Raw genomic sequence first — 16635 nt, 5'->3', positions numbered from 1 at the left:
ATTTAATTAGATTAATTTTGTAGATAATTTAATTTGTTTGCCTGAAGTTTTTCCCGGTCGTAACTAGAAGGGAACCCTGGTTTGCGAACTGTCGCGAGACTTGTACACATTATTTCTTTGTTGTACGCGTTGTACAGACTAATTATGGTTTATAATATGACATCGCTGTGCTTACGAACTCAATAAGTTTATGGACAGATAACACTTAACTGAAGTTAGGGAAGTATCCTGGTATGGGTTAAACTGGCCATTCTCGCGAGATCTTTCGCGGATCTAGGGTTTCCTTCTAGACATAACTGGTTATTTGCTTCAGATTTTACTTGACTATCGAAAACAGCACAACAACCCTTGCCTCTTTTCCATGAACGTCAACTACTGTATACAGTAATTTTTAATTATAGCCCTATTTAGAGAATAATGTTACATTTGTTGCCTTTCTGTTTACTTTTTTCATGTTCTCTCTATACTCAACGCTTTTGAATTGGAAAGAAATCGCCATTGTGGCTGTATAAAAACAGTAAGGCAAGAAATCGCAAATAATCATAACTTTCTACCTTAAATGGTAGTAGTAATTTTGAAAGAAGCATCAAGATACAACTAATTCTACTTTTATAACGGTACCAACAGGCAGTGAGTTTGTGGGATGTCCTTCATTGTCAGCGACGCGGCGGGTGGGGGCGGAGTGATCTACACTCAGCACCACGGTTTGTCCTGGTGACGCAGTTGGTTGCTAGGTGTGAATGAACTGATGCTTTCTCACAATTAAACCGCTCCTCAGTTTACAGGTCGACCACAACAAAGCAACAACTCGTCTCTTTTTTGCGCTGTCCCCGGATATTCCGAGCTAAAATATGGCTCTTTAAATTCGTGTTGTTGTTGGACCCAAAAAGAAGTCGTGCTTTGCTTTTGCAACGCACCTCAAAGTGCTCTACATTTTCTCTGCAATAATGGAGTAAGTGAAAGTCGTTCTACTTTCTATCCATACAGATGTGTCAAGTTTGTTACTGTGTTGTTATTGTTACAGTTATCAATTTATTCTGTGTTACAAGTGGTTATAGTTGCGGAATTATCCGTTCTTTGTCTGGTTCCTCTGCTTTATACAATTTCTTCTATTTTAATAAATACATACATAATTTCCCCAAATAATTTATGCTTCCTTAATGACGTTCCTTCCGCGATTTGGGCTGTTTTTAGCGTGGCAGGGGTAATGTCGAGGCTGTATTACTTTTTGATGGTGTAATGGTAACTTATATTTTATGTTCCGTAAACTGGACATACAACACGAACATTCCTGTCACTTTAAGTTGTATGTTTGGCCAGGTTTTCATTTAAATACCTCATTATCGTCACATATAAACCGCTTAAGTGATCAAACAGATGTGATTACTTTGAAAGGAACATGCGATTGGAAGCAGTTGATCTGCATTAATCCGATTTATAGTGATCAGGGTGTCTGGAGAGTTACTCCAGTGCTTCTTGACAACAGTTGGGCCGTTGACAGCGTCACTGGGTCCCACGTGTTTTGAGGACGTCAAGTGCATTTTGCTTTGAGGCAGGTCAAAGCCCAAAGGACACAGCTCTTACCTCTGACTGTGCCAAACTTTAGGGCTGGTTTTTGAAATTTTTTCAATTTTAAATAATGTATCTTTATAATGTTTATTGATATATTTTAATGGTGCATGTTTAGGTAAGTTAATTATATTGCTAAGGCTCCCATGGTTCTTATATTGATGACTTGATTTTTTTTTTTTCACTAAAGCCCCTGAGTCATGTTGAAAAACTTGCTGAGGGAGCATCAGCAAGAGTGATATTCCTGATCCCATCAGTCGACCGATCAAGTTGCATCTTTCCTCTGATCCCTTTCTCTGTTTCTACCCTCTAGGTTTCATTATGCTCACCCAGCCCTGCTCTCTGTGGCCCATCTGTCAGACCCCGCTTGCTCCCAGCATATGTTTGGACTTGGACTGAATCAAAGCACAACCAGACAAAATGATGGCAACATCAGCTCCTGTTTGGAAGACTCTTCGTGTCTGCCCGGCAGACCCCCTCGCTCTCTCTCACCCACAGGCTAACCACAGCCAATCACAGGGGTGCAGGGGGGAGGTGTCAGAGGAGAGTCAGCACTTAATTGGTGAGTTGCAGCGAGTACGCTTTTTTATATTTTTCCCCATTTCAGGTGGGCTCGGCACTGCAGCACATTCGTCCTTCTTGAACAGTAAGTAATAAAGTAGCTACGACTAATGTACCGACATGCTGCAACTGTATTTAGAAAAAAAATCTTGCTTTGCATTTGCTATCGTCGATCAGATTATGCCTTTAGAAAACTGTTGGATGACTGATGTTTTTCAAACATTTGCATGAACGTTATTATTTAGCTTCCTCCACCCAACAGCATGTAACGATTGCATCTATTTTCTCTCCTCAATAGGTGATGGTCTCACTGACTGGATGACGGAAGAAGTGGATTTCTCCTCGTACCTCCCAAACCCTCCTTCCCCTCCCTCCTCCACCAATGCCTCCCTTCCCCCGTCACCCCTTCAGAATGATATCCAGGTGCCCTCTGACTTGGAGGTCATGACCTCTCTGCTGCAAGAGGAACTCGCCCAACTGGAGGACTACTTCCTGTCTGAACCACTGCCAGAGAAAGGGCCGAGGCTGGGAAAATGCGACAGGGGTCCACTGCCGGCGGGTCCGCAGCCATTCAGTCAGCTGCCATACGCATCATACTCCACGTCCAACCAATCGGAATCCAGCCCACTCCTTGTTACCCTGGCAACGGGGGAACTGGACCTGCTGAGCATCTGTGGCGGGCCCATTGGGCGATCCAAAATTCCAAGACACGCCCCATACAGCTGCAGTCGCCCGAGTGGGTGTGGTAGGAAAAGAGTTCCTGATGGCGTGAGGTTCAGCGAAGGCTACGATAACAGTTTGTTGAGTTCCAAAGGAAGTAACTCAGGTAACTCAGCGGTGACCCTGACAGGTAGCTACGGCTGCGTGGAGGAGGAGCAGCTGGTAGGGAAGAGCTACTGTCTGGGCAGTGCAGTCGAGGTCAGGAGATGTGCCGTTCTACCAAAAGAAGAGAAGAATTGCTGTTTCAGTCAAGATGTCATAGGTGGTGCGAAGGTTGTTGGTGGTGGCTTTGGCTTTGGTGGATCGCTTGACGTCCCGCATAAGAAAGAAGATCTGTTGATGTATAGCATGAGGGAGGTCAGTGCAGGCACAGGTACTAACGAGGTGCTGAATAGTATCAAAACTAGTGTGGAGGTGACCAAAGCCAGCGTTTCTTGGAAATCAGAGAGCAGTGAAGGTTGTTATCTTCCAGCGACATCACAGTCTGAGGCCTATCACAGCTTCTTAGGCAACATCAATGAGCAGGTGAAGTCAGAGAGTCTGCAGATAGGACAGCATGATTTGCACTGTAATTTCCTGGAGGATCAGGGCCCAGAGTGTCTTTTAATGGCAAGGGAGAGTCTGACCTTGGAGTCTTCGGGGCACAGACAAGCATGCAGGCTGAAGGAAGAGCACTGTGCTTTGAAATACGAAGTGGACATCATTCCAGCTGAAGGTGGCGAGCGCAAACAGAAGAAGAGAGACCAGAACAAAACCGCCGCTCACAGGTGAGTTTAAGTTTCCGCTTGATGAAATAGAACTTTTGATTTGTCAGTCAAAGATCTTCATTTAATCTTTGTTTTCCTTAATGCAGGTATCGCCAGCGAAAAAGGGCGGAGCTAGATTCTTTGGAGGAACAGTTGCACTGTCTCGAAGGGAGGAACCGGGAGCTCCGAGACAAGGCAGAGTCGGTAGAACGTGAAATCCAGTATGTCAAAGACCTGCTGATCGAAGTTTACAAGGCCCGCAGCCAAAGGCACAAGCAGGACACAACAGCGTAACACCACAACAAGCTCCTGCAAGTACAACAGGGAACATGTTTGTGTCTATAAGATTGTTTTTGGGTTTTTTTCATGGCGGGCGGGGTAAATGCATGCTTTGCTAATGTGAATTATTTTTTACATTTTAAATCAACACTCTATCAAATGCTTCCATTGCTTTCGCACTCTCACTAATCACTTGAGCCTGCACTGTGGCATTGCAATGCTTTAAATGACAATCATTTTTACTAGATCTCGCGCTGCGTGAATCTACTAATTGAAATAGGGTTATTTCTGAAGAAGTAATGTTATTCATTATGCAGGTTTAATATTTTTAATAGCCTTACATTGGAATTGATGTCAGCAATAGAACTTAATGTTTTTTTGTTTGTTTGTTTGTTTATTTTTTCAAATTTCACATTTTTATTTGCCATCACTGCCATCACCCTTTTCAGCAATTAAAGTGGTCTGATATATCTTTTTGTCAACATGTGAAACAGCATTATTTCATTTTGAAAACATCTTTCAAACCAAATACTTTTCTAGAATAATTTTTCCCTTGATCAGCGAATGATATTTCAAATGCTATGAATATTTTAAAATACTAAAATTGTGGTTGAAGTTGACTTTTACAATTGCGGAAAGAGCCACTAATGTAGAGAATTAAAAATTTTTTTTTTGTTGTAAACCTTTTTATCATTTTAATATTGTAACATTTGTTTTTGACTAAGCGTTTCTTTGACTTCAGGTTTAAAGCCATCCTAAATAGATTTATATTTTTTTGAGCATGTAATTTATTTATTTTCCTTTTGCTAAAGGTCAAATATTTACATTTTATCCCACTTTGTCAGAATTGTTACTTTGTTTGCTGCATTTACATTTGTTTTAGTTTTCTGATATTTGATTTACTTTCAATGTAACAAATCACCAATTTTTCCAGCAGTGATTGCAAGTAATGTCCAAATTGTAGACCTTGTGACCAAAAGGAAAGTAATTTATCATTTGCACTGTTTTGAAGGTGGAAACTGACATGTCATTGTGTTTGTGGCAATTTTTAAAATTGTCTCCTTTTGCATATTGCAAATTATACAATCTACTTTGCAGCTCAGGATATGCAATTTGTCCTCCAGTCCCACCAATGTCAGTGGATGATTCATGGCAGGAGACTGAAAAGATTACAAACCAGAAAAGATTTAACTGCTATTGACACAGGTTTTCCTGATGTAAAAAAAAGGTTTTCCTTATTGTACAAATATTGTAACTAGTGGAGTTTTAACAGTCTCCCTCTGCATGTTTTTTCCATAAATACTCTCTCTTGGAATAGAAAATGTAGGATTTCAGAAAAAAGTCAAGGATTTTTTTCCTTCTCTAAACTGCTTGTTAAGGCAATAAGTTTTCTAGGCCTCTGGCTGATCTGCACTAATTTGTAAGAACTTTTGTATGTTCAGGGAGTGGAGTGTGTTAGCCTTTTCTTTGTAGAAAATTCACTCAAGAAAAAGTCTCATTAGATTATTTGTTGAGGCTTTGCAGTGTTAGATTTGGTGTAGGAGGATACGGGCTAAATTATTTTCCTTTCATTTGTTGCTGAGCAAATAACCGCTACTGTTACTGTTAAAACTTAGATTTCTTTCTATGCATATTTATTTGAAGACAATCTTGGAAATGAGCGCTGACTTATAGACATTTATTTATCATGTTTGTTCGTTTTTTGGAAAGAAATCCGTGTCACATTGTTTAAGCCCCTGCGGTGTACTATCAACTCCGATTATTAAAACCAAAAATGTGTAATGACTGAACATTATAACACTTTCTGATTTCAGGTTAATTTAATCATATAAGCACATTTCCTTTGTGTGAAGTCAACTTTTCTTTCCTTTAAAAAAATAAAGCGTGTCATCAACTCAGTTCGGTGTGTTTTTTCCCCTGAGGTTTTCTGTCGGAGGTGAAGAACTGACTGGAAATTATCTTTTTCCCTGCACCGATTGTTTTATAACCAGAAATTAGATTCTAATCTGCAGTCTAAATAAAAACAATTGCTACCATTTTAATGGAACTGATGCCGTGTTTTAAACAGGAAAGTTCAAACCTTCAGGCCTGACAGACGCCGACAAGTGCTCCTCTTCGACCCGACAGCCGAGGCACAGACACATGGAGGGATGAAAACTTTTGAGGATTTTTGGCATATTTTGTCGATTTTGCGCTGCAAAATTGGCATTTTAAAAAGGCATAAATTAATTTCACATCCAACCATCGGAAATGCCTGTTTGCAAAAATACGGTTTGCAATGACTCGACATTCCGATAAATCAAGTCAATTGTCTTTATATTTACCTAAATAAATTTATAACACATCAAATTTGCCTCAAAAGTCTTTCGTAACCGTACAGCATGACATTGTTTATATTTACGAGGTCAATTCAGAAATACGCCCCCCCCCCCACAAAAAAACAAAAACAAAAAACAAAATTAGAACTTATTACAACACAAAAATTATAACCTGCGCTGCTGTGACAGCAGAGGAACATTTCTTAGACAAAAGTGAATTAATCTACTTTTATTGCTCTCAGAACGACTATTTCTGATCATTATTATTGGGAGTGTGAGAGATACAAAAAAAAAGACTCATTAATTAAAAAAAAAAAAACTCCGTTGTCTTTTCTGTGGAATTCCCATTGTTAGTTTTTTTCCCCATGGAATTGAAAAGCTGGCGTCATATAATTAAACATCACATAACAGTAATGACAAACTGCTTTATTTCAACACACAACCACAACATAAGGGGCGCCAACCACGAAATTCTTAAAGAAAAGACTTTTATTTTTAGCATTTTATTCTATGTATAAGGCACAATTCATTTTCTTAAAAAAAGCAAAACATTTAAAAAACAGAGTGCTTATTGTCTGTACTCCTCTACCACACTGCTGAAGACAGAAGTAGTTAAAAAGAATACTGTCCAGTGATGAATAAGTGTATTTACACAGCGCTGAAATCTGTTCATCATTCTTGGTGAACTGGACTCAGCTGTCCAATGAGCTGCTGATAGTCACAGTGTGGAGGTGAAACCTGAAGAAGTTTCTTCCTGGCATCGAGGGACATCAGCACCTTCAAATCAAGGCAAAAGAAAATTACTCAATTCAAAATGTGTGTTTTAAGTGTCATCACATGTACAAAGTTATGACTGACCGAGAAAAAAAAAACATTTGACTAACCTAAAAAAAAGAATATGTAATCTATGTAAGTCTTGGGAGCACTTAAATTAAAGTGTTTAATTCCATAAGGAAACTTTATATACTCATGTAGCTAATATGTTGAATTAAAACATAAAAATTAAAATTAAGTTCTTCTAACCAAAGTCTGAGAACAGTAACAGACTAATTGCAAAGTTGTCAAAAATATAAATACTTAAATACTTTTTTAATACCATGTATATAAAAAAAGAAGAGATCTAAGTGCTCATTCAAGACCTCAGGTAATTCTAGTCTTCACTGCCTGCCTGAAATAAGGCTTGCAGCAAAGTAAAACACAGTGTTCAGTGATTTTTTTTTCTGTACCGGCCTGTGTTTAAAATTCTAGCATCATACATGTAACCTGTTCATTTCATTACCTGACGTATTGCGTCCTGCTCGCTGTACAGACACAGAGTTGCTATGGCAGCTTGTCTCACTGCATTATGGGAATCCGTGCACGCAGCTCTCAGGAGTAAGCTGGACACGTCTTCCTCCAACAACACGGACACGGCCCCGTCAACATTAACCAGGTTTCCCAGTGCTGCACAACAGTGACGGCGTGTGAGGGCGTCGGGGTCAGTGATCAGAGCCGCCAGCATGGACACTGTCCTCGTGGCTTCCTCTGTCCACCCCTCCTCATCCTCCACTCCCTGTTCTACTATAGTAGCCAAGTCTCCTGCAGCCTCACTGTGTGAACACTTGTGTTTATTTTTCTCTTTGCCCCACCCTGTGGTGTCACTGCCCTTTCCATTGGACCTACTCATTTTAAACCCTGCCCCCACCGCAATATATCCCAACCAGCTCCCGACTGCCCTGCAAGCCATCCGCCGGACAGGCATGCAGGAATCATGAAGACAGTCTATCATGCTTCTGAAAATGTCAGGTTGAAGGGTGTGTTGTGTATGAGGCCTGAATGGATCTAAATTTCCCAAAAGCCTGCATGTGGCAGCCCTGATCTGGTCGTGAGAGTGAGCCAGTGCCTGGTGCAGCACTGAGGCTTCCATGTGGAGCTGAAGACGGGCGTGCTGAGGGGAACAACGGGCTACTTGGGACAACAGAGTTAGGAGCTCCACAGCGGCATCCCACAGCACATCCAGCTGCAGCAGCTCAGACAGCAGAGAGCTGGCAGTTCTGCTCTGCGGTGTCTGGTGTTTGGGGGCAGGGAGCTGGCTGCTCCTGGGTGGCATTAAAAAACCACAAGCGGCTTTTGTGAGGCAGGGAACAGAGCGCTTGGGGTCACACAGGAGCAAACGGCTCAGCAGGGAGAGAGGCAGCTCCAGCAGCGGAGGAGGAAGAGTTTGAATTACCTGCCAAAGCACGAAAAAAACAACATCATTGAGACAACTCGTCACAGATCAAACACCTGACAACAAACAACACGATGCTCTCACAGGAGGCATTAAGATGTACAGTTGTGTGCGCCTGATGTGAGCCCATTGCAAGAGTTATCCTGTGTTGCATCAGAGAATTATGTTTGTCAGCAAGGTCTTAATCGGAGCACGGGAGGGCCCTAACCTGCAGGAGGCTTGTAACAATACCACAGCTGTCATACAGCTGGAGAATCGTGGACATGGTGTGTGACGGCAGGTCCAGGGCAAACGGAAAGCACAACAAGTGGCAGCTCAACATGGACACGCTGTCATGACTCACATACACCTCGAGTCTCTCAAGACTGCCTGCAGCGAACAAATGAAGACTGTGGGGCATAAAAGATGTTATTGTTAGCTTCAGGTATAATAACTGCACTGCTCTAAAATTGGTCACACAAATTAAACAATGAGAGTGGATTACACCAAAAAAAGATTCATTTAAGACAAGATTAGGTCTAAGAGTTTAGCGAAACTAGGTTTAAAATGAGTAAATCCAGATCTTAAATTAAGCAAAGCTCTGTTGCAAAAATCAAAACTAATCTCAGTTTAGTACATCTAAGTTTATTGATATAAACTGAAGTTAAATAGTTTAATCAGCGGGGAGATGCTTGCTTTCCAAAATTAAAATAGATAATTAATGTTCTGTATTTCTCAATTTGGCATTATTTGCAAGCTGGCTAAAAAGTTGACAAAAAGTTACACTGTTTGGTAGTTAGTTAAAAACATAACAAAACATCACATTGTTTAGTAGCTCGCTAGTATTTCAGTTTTTGGCTTAATGAATAATAGGATAATAATAATAGCAGAATAATAGAATCAAAGATTAAAAACAGACATCAGCACACAAAGAAAAAAGAGACTTTCTGGCAGCAACTGGCAGACTATTTTAACAGATCAACTGCAGTGAAAGAAAGAGGAAAGGCATCATAAAACTGTGTTGAGTCTGTCCTTCAACATTATTCTGGAACTTGATTATTCTGCTCAATCGACCTTAACAAGGCACCAATTTTAAAAGTTAAACTTCCTTAAGTGTGAGTTTAAAGTTAGTTCAAAGTGTTGGTAACTAAACTGAAGTTTAAATGTAGTTTATTACTTTTAAGCTAACTTAAATGATTGGTCCAGCATAATTTAAAGTTAAACCGTGAATAAATTGGGTTTAAAAATAAATCTTTGTTGGTGTGACCCAGTCTAAATTAATTAGGAATTGAATACCAACCAGTCAGTGCCCAGCAGCTGTCCAAGGGTGTATACACATTTTGATTCACACTCAGAAATGAGAGGAATGCAGGAGTATGGATCCTTGGTGAAGACCAGCAGTGCAATGGACAGAAAGGAATAAATCCCTAATGTAAAAAGAGAATGAAAAAATAAGCAAAAAAATGTAGAAAAGATGTTTTTAAAAGAGTGGGCTTCATAAGAAACATGTTTGTACCATTTGCTGAACAAAAGCTTGTGTCTGGTGTTGTCTTTGCCAAAGAAGCACCAATTCTTTTCCAAAGATCCAGAAACATGACTGGATTTAAACATGAAGATCCAGAGACATGCTGCTGAAAGAAAAACATGTTTGAAAAAAGCTCTGATATCCATTCAGTCAAATTTCTTGTCATGGTATATTTATTGCCTGACCTCAGAGAGCGTGTCTGCGAGTAAAGACAGGAGACCATCACAGAGTCCCAAACCAGGGAGAAGAGAAATCTGTTGCTGACAGGGCAGAAGAGACAGGGTTGGGTCACTTTAAACTTGCATCAAAGATGGTCACACTAATGCAAAAATATATGAATTACTTCTTACAGATTCAATACCTCATATGAGTCCGACAGCAGGTTTTTCAGCAAGGAGGTTAGACTGTCCATATCAACATTGACATCAACATTGCGTTGTGTAAACATTGACAAAACAGAGGCAGCCAGAGGCTAAAGAAGAGATCACAAAATAAACAAAGGCTTCAACTGAGAATTATTTTCATTAACTTGATTAATGATCTTAATCTTGATTAATGATTAGTTGTTTGGTTTGATAAAATGGTGAAAAATGTTGTTGACGACTTCCCAAAGCCCAAAACGACACACTCAAATGTCTTGTTGTGTTCACGACCTAAAGATATTCAGCTTACTGTCACAGATGATTAAAGACCAGAAAATATTCACATATGAGAAGCTCAACTCAGAATATTTGTACTTTTAAATTACTCAAAACAATTACTCAGGTACCAAATAGTTGTAGTGTATATACACTATAATGAGCACTTACTGCCAGCTGAATGAGGTTTGGTTGACTGAGAATTGTGGTGAAAGGTTTGATGAAGTCTTCCAGTCTACAGTAAGAGAACAGATGATGAAATGCATCAGTTGAATGACTGTGGTATACAACAGTTCTTCTCTTGTAAGAATGCAGCATTAAAAAAAAACAAACAATAAAATCAGCTTCGGTAAAAAACAGGCATAACCAAACCTTTGCTCTTCCTCCACCCAGTCACAGTGCTTCTCCCAGTAGATCACGAGCACAACAATAATTTCTCGAAGTGTTGGCACACTCCATGGTTGCTGAATGAGGAAAAAAGTATAAAAACAGTCAGTAAATACTGTTGCAGGAACAATGCATTGTTGAATAAGGTTCCATTCCCAAGCAATAACCTTGATGAAATTTGAGTTTGCAACAGCATCGTGGATGAGGTCAAAGAGGACATGGGGTAGTCCAAGTTCCTGGCCAATTTGGTACGACTTGTCAGGGTCAGAGATCAAAATCTGGTTGTGCAAGGCCTTTAACGGTTGGTGGATCCACAGCGGTTCTTTAACAACACCACCTGTTAGCTGACAAAACCAAAAAAGAGACTCAATGTTAAACAGTCTGGAGGCAGAATTAACTTATGCTCAGTTGAAGGTAGACATTAGTACCTAATTACCTGAGTTTTAAATGTCGTGATTTTGGATTTAAGTTGAGGTATGAATGCACCGTGCCTGCTTGGATCTGATTCTTGGGCCAGTTTCTCCCAATAATCATCACCGTCAACATCCTGAAAGAACAAAAAAACTGATACTGTAGGTCACATTTTCCTTTAAGGAAACAGCCAGGGCTCCCATTACAGCAACTTCATGAGTCTGAAACCCTGTCTTGATTTTTAATTGTGTTTCCTGGTCACAACATAGCATTATGTTTTACAAACAGAGCAAGAGGAACAAAATCATGAATAAATGAAAAACAAAGACACACAAAAAGGGGCATGGGGTCCAAGTTGTTTAAGAACTGAATATGAGAATGATATTTAGGTATTACATGTTTCTTAATTGCACTGAGGAAAAAAAAATCCCATCTCATCTTAGGATAGGAAGTTAAATCCTAAACTGAAGAATTTCCTAAGTTAGGAATCCTAAATTGGGATGGTATAGACCCTGTCTTATTTTCAAAATAATTGTCAAAAATGGTTGCACCACTGTTGTCTGTTGACAATGACAATCAGGATGAAAAATAAATAATAAATAATAAATAATACGAACATCAAAATATTGCTCCATTTTACCGTTGTAAAAATATACTCCTATTATTAATGATTTCTTTTGACTCATAACAGAAACTTACTCTTCAGTGAACATTCAAAATTAATTTAAAGTCCAATTAATGTGAAACAGGCAAACAAAAAGTTACAGACTAGAATATAAATTTCAAAGGAGGACACTGTGGCTGTAGCATTATCAGAAAAATTAGTATTTGGATGATATATGGTTATTTTATGATTTATTACAGTAAATATATTACAGATTTCTCCTGTGAGGTCAGAAAAGATATGAGGTCTGATCGAATAGGACACAGCCATGAGTTTAGGAATCACTTCTGCAATGGGAAGACAGGCTTGTTCCTTCTTTGAAACTTACATGAAGTCACCAGTTTCTTTATTATCAGGAAAAATAAGAGAATATATCTGTTATATTATGGAAAGAGACACATTTTCTACATGGACAATGTCTATCACTTGAAAAAGCAGCCGACACTGACCTGCTTGTGCAGTGTGACGTGACTGTCTTTACTGCATCTCCGCACCAGTCGTGGTCCGACTTCTACAGAGGGGAATTCTTGCTCATAGTCCCGGCTGATCTGACCCCTGCAGAGGACGTGGACATAAACAAGAGTACACACATCAGTCTTTTTGGGTAGTATAGTGCAGTTAGTTATAGTTATTTGGAGCTTCTATAAATACCTGTGTTTTGATCCCACGCAGTCTTGATTCTTTGGGTTGAGGCTTTGACCTGAGGTAACAGAGACGTCACTGGAGGGGGTCTTGGCTCTGGGTGATGCTGCTGCCGTTGCAGAGTTGGGTCTTTCATTTCCCACTCCATCCTTCTTTTTCTGTTAATATACACAGAAAAGGTTAAAGCTCCTCCAAGAATTTCCCTGTGAATCTAAGAATGAGAAATTGATTTGTGACTCACTTTCACACCGTCACTGCCTGCTGGTTTCCCTCTGTTGTCCTTCTGTTCCCTGGCCTTTCGCAATAATCTACTCTCTCCAGAAGTCGGCAACGTCTTTGCCGCCACTTGTTGAAGTTTCAGTGCCAGCATGTCTGGGCTGGGTGGGACGGTCAGAGGGCTGAAAACACTTGTGTCTGACATCACTGTGCCAACACATCACATGTAGGAGTAAAACAGGTAAAATCAGACATCAGAATCATCTCAAAAACAGACCGGCATCATGGAGATTTTCCATTTAAATCAATAGTTTTAAGCTTCACCTAGAACACCATCAGCAACAAAGGGATGATGCAGGAGATCTGGCCATGACATCCGCTTCTGAGGGTCTTTGGTCAACAAACCTTTAAGGAAACTCTGTAAGGGGAAATAAGATAGCAACGAAACGTTTTTTAGCATTTTAAAAAATAGCAAATCTAAAAAAAAATCAGTTTCAGATTAAGTGTATGTTTATTTGTTACTTTCAATGCTTTACTCTGCTGTCGAAGAGCCTTTTCTGATGGAAAACTGCCATTATATAAGCCACATATCGCTCAGTCCAAACCAACCAAATCATCAGTAATTTCACCTCGCAGAACACAGGGGTTTCTGGTCTATCGCTACCTTGATCAGTTTTTTGGTTTGTGATATTGTGTGACTTCTCTGAATCCTAAATATCCTTTTATAACAGAAAAACAAACAATAATTCAAACAAACGAACGAAATAAGGCAGCAGTAGACCTGCAGCTCTTGTGTTCTTGAAGAAAAAAATTACTGATTTTGCCTATGGAGGTGGCCTATGAAGAGAGTGATATTTGGCTTGTATAATGGCAATTTTCAATCAGAAAAGTTTTTCTAACGGCAAAGTAAAACGGAGAAGATATTCTTAATATAGTGTACACTTAAACTGATATTGATTTTTTTAGGTGAACTTTTTTTAGGGGCTAAAATAGCATTGGTTGATGACCCTGTCATGCCAACCGCCATCTACTGTAGGCAATATACTGACTATTGATAAGTACCTCATACAACCCCACTTCAAATAATCCAACCTTTCCCTTTAAGGCAATACATTCTGCTTGGCCCCTGTTGCAGGCATATAGCCATCACTGAGGATACCAGGGACATGTGCTCAGTATTTTCAGCTAAAATGTGACAGGAGTCTTCTGTGGGGCACAGTTACAAATGATGACTTTTGAAAATCCTAAATATTTGGGAGGAATTTGTATCAGATTTCCAAAAAAATCTAATTTTTTTTTTCACTGTTTAATCGGTTTGTCTTGTTTCTGCAACTAGACTGTGGCTGTACTGTACCGTGCAGGTGTCGCTCATGGTGTCTGGCCATTTGACTGGATCTCTCACTATGAGCTGCACCAGGTGGAAGATGGAGTTGGTGTAGAACGGAGGCGCCCCCGTGTGGAGTTCATAGAGGATGCAGCCCAGAGACCAGAGATCAGCAGTGTGGTCATATGGCTTCTCCTCCACCAGCTCAGGAGACATGTACAGTGGAGTTCCCTTGATAGAAGTCAGCACCAAGGTGGAGACGCTCATGGCCCTGGCAAACCTACAGTGAGATTGCATCACATCTAGATTAGTTTTTCTTTGTGGAGGTGATTAATACAGCTACCTTCACTTTAAAATAATCAACATCTACCTACCCAAAGTCACACAGTTTCACCACCCCTTTTTTTCCCAGCAGTATATTTTGTGGTTTCATGTCCCGATGAAGGATGCGATGGGAGTGTAAATAATACAGAGCTGAGACCAGCTGGCAGGCAATCTCACAGACCTTGGAAGAAGGGAAGAATGAGCAAATGTAGATCATGTGAAACCATTTTAAGTCCAGTGGTGGAGGAAGTACTCAGATCCTTTATTTAAGAAAAAGTACTAATACCACAACCTGAAAATACTCTGCTACAAGTAAAAGTCCTGCATTCAAAACCTGTAAATATTATCACCAAAACTTATTCATAATATCAAAAGTAAAAGTACACATTTAGCAGTAAAATGGTCCCTCTGTCAGTGTTTTACTGATATATATAATATGTCAGATATGATGTTTGGCATTTTACTGTTGTAGATGTGTAAGGCTGAGCTAATATGAACTACTTTATATACTATTGAGTACTTAAATCTACAGCAAAGCATCATATTCTATAAGAACATATGTCGTATTAGAAAAACAGTGCGTTTTTCTGCTTTATGATGCATTTGCCAGCTAATCCAAGAGTGTTTCTAAAGAGTTTATTTATCTTAAGAAACAGGAGGATTTTCTCAATCCATAAAGGACGACTTAATCCTTCAATTTATCACAAACATTCCAATTCAAACTCACAAAATTTGGAGATGTGTGGTTTTCACAGGACAGGAAGGTATAAAAGGAATCTGAAAAGTAATAAGCAACTAAAGTTAGCAGAAAAATGTAGGGAAGAAAAAGTAAATTATTTCTCTCTGAGATGTTGTGGAATAGATACATTAAGTTGTTAAAAATGGAAACACTCATGTAAAGTGTAAGTACCATACCACTAATTTATACTTCAGTACAGTACTTGAATAAATATACTGTCCACCACTTTAAGTCTAATGTTTGGTATAACTTTTGGCACTATTAAAATACTTTATATATCTATACCTGGCTCTCTGGTAAGTTCCCATCATCCTCAAGAATCTGGAACAGCTGACCCTCTGCATACTCAGTGACTACCACAACCTGTTACAAACACATAAGAGAGTGTGGTCATGGGATTATAAACTCAGATGTTAACACAATTAATTTGGTAGATCAAATCATTTAAGTGATAGCAACTTTTTGTGAACTAGATTAAGATGCATTTGAGTGGTCAATTGACTATTACCCTGGTCAATAATCATCTCTGATATTCAGCATTTTTACGATTATTGAATAATTTAATAATATAAATCTGCCCCCCCCCCCCAAAAAAATGGACAGAATACTCAAACAAGTGAAATGAACCACCTCTTCATGTTGTTTAAACCATTCTGTATATATGATTTGTTTTTCTTAATTCATATAGTATGATAGTTTAGATATTTATAATTAATAACAATTCCAGTAAAAGCTGTTTCAGTGCCCTGATGTCTGTTACCAGCTAATAAATTGATATCAAAATGTTTTTACTTCCTAGTGTCAGTATTGGCATCAAACCCAAACATCTAGTATTGTTCGGACCCAAATGTTTTGTATTAATAATCTGAAACTGCAAAGTAAGTAACTAAAGTTAGCCTAGTTGAGTAAAAAGTACATTATTATATCTGTATAATATAGAAAATGGTTAGCCTAAATTTCAACACCCTAAGAAAAGTATAGTAAAGATAGCTACCTCAGTTTCAGTCTCAAAGCTGTCAAACAGTTGAACTATATTTGGATGTTTAAGACCTCTCATGATGTCAATCTCCCTCTTGAGACTTCGCAGTTCCTTCTCAGATCGGCCCAACTTCGGCATGAACTTCAGAGCCACCACCTGATGGACACAGGTACACACACGGTGAAATGTTGTGGTTAAACAAACAATCAGCTATTAAACCTACTATTATACACAAGCTACTTACTTGGCCGGTGTATCTTTTCCTCCCCTTGTAAACTCGACCAAACGAGCCCTCTCCCACCAAATCCAAAACGTGATACAAATCCATGTCGACGGCAGGAGGCTAACAAACGTTAACTTACAACTGACAAGAGGAGAGCGCTGGTCAGTTATTTGTTCGGTCAG

The 16635-nt window shown here is 39.3% G+C and overlaps 2 protein-coding genes across 2 annotated transcripts; one reads left to right on the top strand and one right to left on the bottom strand.

Annotated features, from left to right (window-relative positions):
• Positions 1–713: 713 nt before the first annotated feature.
• Positions 714–5036, top strand: atf5a (activating transcription factor 5a). The gene is made up of 4 exons (XM_084731050.1): positions 714–952; positions 1883–2131; positions 2429–3617; positions 3704–5036. Exons 2-4 carry the CDS (start codon positions 1990–1992, stop codon positions 3888–3890), a joined length of 1518 nt encoding a protein of 505 aa, XP_084587176.1. The 5' UTR covers positions 714–952; positions 1883–1989; the 3' UTR covers positions 3891–5036.
• A 1562-nt stretch (positions 5037–6598) lies between these two features.
• On the bottom strand, positions 6599–16418 carry stk36 (serine/threonine kinase 36 (fused homolog, Drosophila)). The gene is made up of 19 exons (XM_084731049.1): positions 16246–16418; positions 15537–15614; positions 14563–14693; positions 14219–14468; positions 13189–13282; positions 12890–13071; positions 12658–12806; positions 12456–12561; positions 11368–11478; positions 11099–11275; positions 10917–11008; positions 10716–10779; positions 10268–10378; positions 10092–10166; positions 9898–10009; positions 9682–9808; positions 8611–8791; positions 7473–8402; positions 6599–6970 (listed from the first exon to the last, which is right to left on the bottom strand). The coding sequence occupies exons 1-19, from the start codon at positions 16366–16368 to the stop codon at positions 6866–6868; spliced, it is 3198 nt and encodes a 1065-aa protein (XP_084587175.1). The 5' UTR covers positions 16369–16418; the 3' UTR covers positions 6599–6865.
• Between the last annotated feature and the right edge of the window lie 217 nt (positions 16419–16635).

This window comes from Lutjanus erythropterus, chromosome 11, assembly GCF_056507025.1.
Source record: "Lutjanus erythropterus isolate fLutEry1 chromosome 11, fLutEry1.hap2, whole genome shotgun sequence".
Taxonomy (NCBI): Eukaryota; Metazoa; Chordata; class Actinopteri; order Lutjaniformes; family Lutjanidae; genus Lutjanus; species Lutjanus erythropterus.
The sequence above is the reverse complement of the archived record's forward strand: the minus strand, read 5'-3'. Positions and strand labels throughout refer to the sequence as shown.

What these genes read in the sequence shown, in the direction of transcription:
- atf5a (XM_084731050.1), top strand. Translation starts at nt 1,990, where the DNA reads ATGATGGCAACATCAGCTCCTGTTTGGAAGACTCTTCGTGTCTGCCCG. An exon ending in GGAGAGTCAGCACTTAATTG is followed by an intron (nt 2,132 to 2,428) that starts GTGAGTTGCAGC and finishes TCTCCTCAATAG; the next exon opens with GTGATGGTCTCACTGACTGG. An exon ending in AACAAAACCGCCGCTCACAG is followed by an intron (nt 3,618 to 3,703) that starts GTGAGTTTAAGT and finishes TCCTTAATGCAG; the next exon opens with GTATCGCCAGCGAAAAAGGG.
- stk36 (XM_084731049.1), bottom strand. Translation starts at nt 16,368, where the DNA reads ATGCCGAAGTTGGGCCGATCTGAGAAGGAACTGCGAAGTCTCAAGAGG. An exon ending in TGCGTGGGATCAAAACACAG is followed by an intron (nt 12,562 to 12,657) that starts GTATTTATAGAA and finishes CGTCCTCTGCAG; the next exon opens with GGGTCAGATCAGCCGGGACT. An exon ending in ACGTCACACTGCACAAGCAG is followed by an intron (nt 11,479 to 12,455) that starts GTCAGTGTCGGC and finishes TTGTTCTTTCAG; the next exon opens with GATGTTGACGGTGATGATTA.